This window comes from Echinops telfairi, unplaced genomic scaffold, assembly GCF_000313985.2.
Source record: "Echinops telfairi isolate 266 unplaced genomic scaffold, ASM31398v2 ScPeMD7_2;HRSCAF=8, whole genome shotgun sequence".
NCBI lineage: Eukaryota > Metazoa > Chordata > Mammalia > Afrosoricida > Tenrecidae > Echinops > Echinops telfairi.
In genome coordinates this window covers 62,142,447-62,148,632 of record NW_022103898.1, presented here as the reverse complement: position 1 = coordinate 62,148,632, position 6,186 = coordinate 62,142,447, and the positions used below count along the sequence as shown (strand labels likewise).

Genomic DNA, 6,186 nt, shown 5'->3' with positions numbered 1-6,186 from the left:
CCAGTACTCATCTCTAGACTGTGAGTTGTATTTGGGGTGTGACTACACTCTTCTCTCTTCTATGGTTTAAGCCATGTACATGTACAGACATGCACACACAAACACGTGCGTGTGCGCAAACTGCTGTTACCCTTAGAAAATCTAGTATTAATGGAAAGAACATTGTGTGTTTTTCCTTCTAAGGCATTTCATATACTAAGTTTTGCTTCCAAAACTTTTATCCTTTTTGTATGGTATTAAGCATGAAGCCTTTCCCTTCCTGTCTCTTACAGTTGTTAAATTAAGGAATTGTCAAAGAGCTTGATATTCTTTTAAGTTGATTTATGTGTTTAAAACTTGGTGATAGATGCTTTAATTTTCACCTGAAATCTTTTTGAATTATGTTAGTATTTTTCCACATTGGTTCTTTGTTTGAGTTAGAATATAGGAGTAAAAGACCATCCATATAAAAGGTATTAAATATATCCTCAAGTTTTGTGAAACACTTTTAAAATATCATATGGGATGAGTTGAAATTTAGAGATTGTAAAATACTTATGTTTGCCACCGCTTTTCTGAAATATAACTCATTAAAAAACAGCAACCTTTTTCTTATTGTGACTACTTTGGGGCTTGAAATAGGCTTGTTGTTTTATAGTTCTCGAAATTAAATTCATTATTAAGAATAACTTTCACAAGGTTCACGAGGCAGTTTAATGCATAAACAAGATTAAAGATGACAAGTTTTAGTAAACTGATACTCTTTAAATACATCTTCTGATATTTTAGAAATAGAGATTACTAGTCCAAAAATATAAAGCAAAATGTGGTAAAACTGTCCTCAGATGGTTGTTCATACCTATCTGAACTGGTTTTTCTCAGACTTCAACATAAGGGATAGTTTTCTATGCATTTAAAATAAAATAGTTATTTGATAAAAGTATTATGCTTTCAACAAACTTGTACATAATATTTAGCCTTTAAATACGTATTGTCACTTCACCATAGCTAGTGATGATTAAACATAGTTCTTAAATTTGAAATGGTATATAAGGAAACTCACTTATTAATTATAAATGAAGAAAGCACCTTCAACCCTGAGTGTATAAAACAGATCAAATATGGGGGAAATGTTCCCCAAAGTCCTTGAAAATCATATCATGGTCTCATATCATTTTACCTTAAATTGTGCAGTACAGTAAAGGGATGATATATTAGCTAGCCCTAAGGCAATCTCTTGTCAATTGCTGGTTTGGGACACTTTGGAGGTCGCCTTAAAAATGCAATTAAAATTTTAATGATTTATTGATTTTTATTTTGATATAACCTCAAAATTACTATTACATGTTATAAATACACAAAAAGCAATAAAGTAGTTATATTTTTGAAATCATCATTTATTCCTGTATCATGACTGAAACAATTATCCTACTGAAGAAGGGAGTACTAGTAGCTTGAAATAACATTAGCTAATGTTATTTATGCTAATATAAATGGAGTTTAAAAATTCTGTATCTCAAATTACAGGTAAAGATGTGCTCTTGTAAAAGATCATTAAAAAAAACATGTAGTGATGGTAAAGTCATTAATGTTGACGAATGTACGTGAAGATTTTGGGTAATAAGCCCAAACTTAATATTTTAAAGTTTTCATATTAGAAAATATTTGGATCGCCATATTCATTAGTAATTGATAATATGTAGTTCTTAAAAGTTTAAGAGTCATTGTTGCATGAGGTAGGCCTTATGATTCTTCTCTTACTTTCAAGATCTGGAAATCTAATGGCTGCGGTGTTGTTAGAGTCAGGGTCTTGATCTTTTTCACATGCCCATTAGCTCTAGCAATGCTCTTTTTCATTTTAGGTTTTCAACATAAGAGTAAGATAATGCCCAAAGTATTACACTTGGTGAAAGTAATATTTTTTTATAATAATTTACAAAAAATAATTTTGTTTAGGTGACAAACAGCATGTTTGGTGCTTCAAGAAAGAAGTTTGTAGAGGGGGTCGACAGTGACTACCATGACGAGAACATGTACTACAGCCAGTCTTCTATGTTTCCACATCGGTCAGAAAAAGATGTAAGTTAAACAGTTAATATTGTGTTTACTCAGCAGGGTATGTCTGTTTCGGGTTTCTGAAAAAGCAGCAAATGAGCTACAGAGTACTGTCTGGTTCAGTGACTGTGATTTGGGCATAATACAGATGAAGAACTTGCGTTCTCCATGGAGAGGCATCATAACTGTACCCATGATTGCCAAGTGGGGATATGGTAATGCTGTAGAATAAACATGGTATATACAACATCTGATTCATCTTTTTTTTCTTTTCTATTTGGAGGAATAACTTGTTTGTATATTTCAGACAAATGTAGGTACAGAGTATAAAACAGACAAGCTTTCAATAAAACTTTACCCTGTGTCTGACTGTAATCCTACACCTAGCTATTAGGGGTGTTGCGATAGAAAAAATACTTTGAAAAAATGATTGAAGTTCTTCTGGACATGGGAAATGTACTACTGAACTGTGAGCCAGGCTTTTCAAAGCCTACGTAGACCCCAGTTGGCATAAATAGTAAAGTACTTGACTAAGAGCCAAAAGGCACTGGACTATGATCTCTAAAAAATTGACAGTGTGCACCACCCAGAGGCATCTTGGAAAACAGGCCTGGCAAGTTGCCTCCTATAGGTCATAATACTGGACGACCCTATGGAGCTCTCTGCATGCATGGAATTGCCACAAGACAATTCCCTTGAGAACAACCAACAAGAGTAGTTCAACAATCCTATTAAATACAAAAGGATTTACAGCATGGCCATGTTATAATTAGCAGACATAGAATATTTCAAAATAAACTCAATTGTTAACATTTGAGTTAACAATTAACTATAATTTTTAAATTATAGTAAGCCACTTTAAGTTATATTTCATAATCTGCAGTCATGTCAGCTGCATCCTTATACTTTGTACCTGCCAACATTTTTCTCATCTCAAACTTTTGTGAACTTGCTATTTTTAATCCCCCAACCTTTGTAATAAACTATTTCAGTTATTAACTAATGAGATTCATACTGATTGTGTTAGTCTGGGTATATTAGAGAAACAAATCCACAGAAAATCATACCTATATAAGAGAGAGTTTTATGTAAAGGGTAACTGTACATTAAGAAAGCATCCCACTCCAGTGCTGTCCAAGCCTGTAAGCCCAACGTTAGCCCATATATCCAACACCAATTTTAAAAGTCCTCCTTAATCTCACAAAACACACACAATGATGCCGAATATAGGAGTAAATCAGAATCAGTGAACATGTAAACATCTCAGCGCTGGTAGGAGTCTCCACATGCCTGCTCCAGCACCCAGGGCTGCATTGGGGTAGGTCCATGTGGCTTTTCCTCAGGGATGTCTTGCAGGAAGTGAGCATTGCCAGCTGAAGCAGGGAACTGACTAAGGCAGCTGCACCCTGGTCGGACCATCAGAAAGTAGGAGACCTGAGAACCAGAAAGGCGAGGCTCACCCAGCCATTTAGCTCTCCACCCTTCAATTAATTCCACATGTGTTTATCTGCCAAGTTGGCACAATAACTATCTCACTGATATTTAAAGCCCATGTAAAGATCTAAGATAGTTAATAATTGTCCTTATTTTCTCTTTAAACATTTGTTTGATTTTTAATTATCTAGTTCTTTTTTCATAAATTTGCAAATTAGTTTAACCTAGGTTTATGTTTGTGGTCCTCCTTTTGTTTTCATGTCCTACTCGTTAATTTAAAATTTATCATTTGACAACAACTCAATATGTTATAATTAATATGTAGTCCAATTGCTTTATTGGCCATTTGTATTTCTTCCTTTATGGATTTAATTGTTTTCATGCCACTTTATATTTCTCTTATTTGTCATAAATATTTTCTTTAACTTTACTTCATGGTATCTGTAATAAATATACCCTTTATGTTGACTGTGACCCGTTAGTCTGATTCTTTGTCATCTTTTTTTTAATTTTATTTAAATGGTCTATGTTTTTGAGACCATGCTTAGAAAGACCTTTCTCAATTATGAATTATTTACCTAGTTTTCTTCACACATAATGTATATACATTAGAAATGTACTTGGGCTTAATATGTGAGTTTTATGTGTTCAGGCCCCCCCCCCCCCATGAAGTTATCCAGTTGCCCCAACATTTATAAGTTAGACCAGGGGTCTGAAAGCTTTTCCATAGAAAACCAGAGAGTAAATAGCTTCAAGCTTTTAAGGTCAAAAGGCAAATTCCAAGGACATTATACAGATATTTATATAACTGCTAAAGATTAGAACAATGTTTAGTTCATATACAAGACAAAAACAAGTTGACTTTGGTCTTCAGATTATATGTGGTTTAACTACCCTCCAGTTATGATGGATTCTTGGCTAATATCTCCTTTCATACATATTAATGTCTGATGTAATCTTTGGACTCTTTCTGATTTTGTTCTTGTTTATTATACTGATTCTGTGTCATAACTACAGCATAGTATAAATTACTATAGTTTTATAGATAATTTTTATTTCTTCAGTAAAGGTCTTTTCATACTTTATCAAAATAATTAAAAATTAGTTTTGATTATTGTACACGTACACCAAGAAAAAGGATGTGCCTTTTTTCTTTATAACTTAATAAATATGAATTGTAGTTGTCATTTTCATTGCATTTTTGTTAGTTTTTGTTGATTGGAAATAGAGCTCTGTAAATCCTACTCTGAGTTCATGTTCCACCCATGATTTACTTGTCTTTGAGCAAGTTACTCATTATGTGTGTCTTAGTTTTTCTCATTTGTAAAATAGGAACAATGATGCTTTAGAACCTGTGAAAGCCAGAACACATTTAAGGTGGAAATCTATCAAAGATGGAAATATCAAATATTTTCCATTGATAATGATAGAAAAGTGGTACGTTGTCCCCGGTCAAAGGGCATAGAATTTCCAAGACCTACTAGACAAGTAATGCAATCCTGTCAAGTTTCGGCCCTCACAGGTTTTACTGTACATGACTCATGGGTGGTTGCAAAAATCAAGCATTTGCGTGTAAAACTTTCTGAAGAACAGAGAATATGTAAATTATAAATTGAATTAAATGATCTTATATGAAAGCTTTATAAAACCCCTTGAAATTGGTGATATTCTATGTAATATTCAAAGTTACTATGTTAAAAACAAAGTTATGAAAGTGAGTTACAAAGTTATATTCATAAAATATATAACATTTTGATTTATCTATAAAAGTAATGTAAAATGTTTATTCATAATAAATAAAAACACAAGAGTGTACTTATTTCTATCAGCTTTACAAGGCTTTTTTTTAAATGAAAGAGAATAATCACTAATGAAGCACTTATTGTGGAAATGTAATTAGTAAGACTATAAAACAGTTTAGTGTAATACAGATTAAAAGCTTTTATGCGAACATTACTCAGATTAATAATATGCCCGTCTACCTACCGTATATATTTGAGTATAAGCTGACCTGAATATCATCCGAGGCACCTAATTTTACCACAAAAACTGCATTGAAAATGTGCTAAACAACTTGGGTTATATACAAGTGTATATATAGCATTTTACTTTGGTTGTGATGTAAAATCAGATAATAAAAAAATTTTTATCCTTTGAAAAGTGAAAAATACTAAAGAATCTTAAGGAGTACCTTAAAATAAGTATTTCAGCATGTTATTCTATTTTTTTTACTTATACTCTGAGTGTACCCATTGAAATCATAAGAATATATTAATCAAAATTGCTTGAAATATCTAGTAAATTTATTTTTGTTAATTATCTGCTTAATTAGCTAACCCAAATCCTCTATCTTAACTGGTTTATATTTTTCTGTTTCGATATTCCATATGCATTTTATTTTATTCTTCATTGTGCCTAAGGTATTTCGTTCTGATTTCATTTTTTAATCTATTTTTAAAATTTGAAATAGTCCTCAAATTTTGTGTATTTCTAGAACAGTGTGCATGTATGCAGATATGAAAACACAATTTTTAAAATTTTTATTTCTGTAAATATACAGCAACAAATCCCCTTTTTATGTTTTTCTTGGAATAATAAATGTAATGTAGGAGTTAAGTAATGGCTTTACTTTATAGTGTACAATTATTTTATTTTAATAAATCATTTTATTGGGTGCCCTTACAGGTCCATACATCAATTTATCAAGTGCATTTTGTA

The 6,186-nt window shown here is 31.9% G+C and overlaps 1 protein-coding gene across 4 annotated transcripts in view; it reads left to right on the top strand.

Moving 5' to 3' along the window:
- CNOT2 (CCR4-NOT transcription complex subunit 2) overlaps nucleotides 1-6,186 on the top strand; it is a 154,815-nt gene that overhangs the window by 102,627 nt on the left and 46,002 nt on the right. For all 4 annotated transcript variants that reach the window (XM_045289821.1, XM_004700451.2, XM_045289807.1 and 1 more), the window contains one exon: nucleotides 1,936-2,058. In XM_045289821.1, the coding sequence (XP_045145756.1) occupies nucleotides 1,936-2,058 (123 nt within the window). The remainder of the gene's footprint in view (nucleotides 1-1,935; nucleotides 2,059-6,186) is intronic.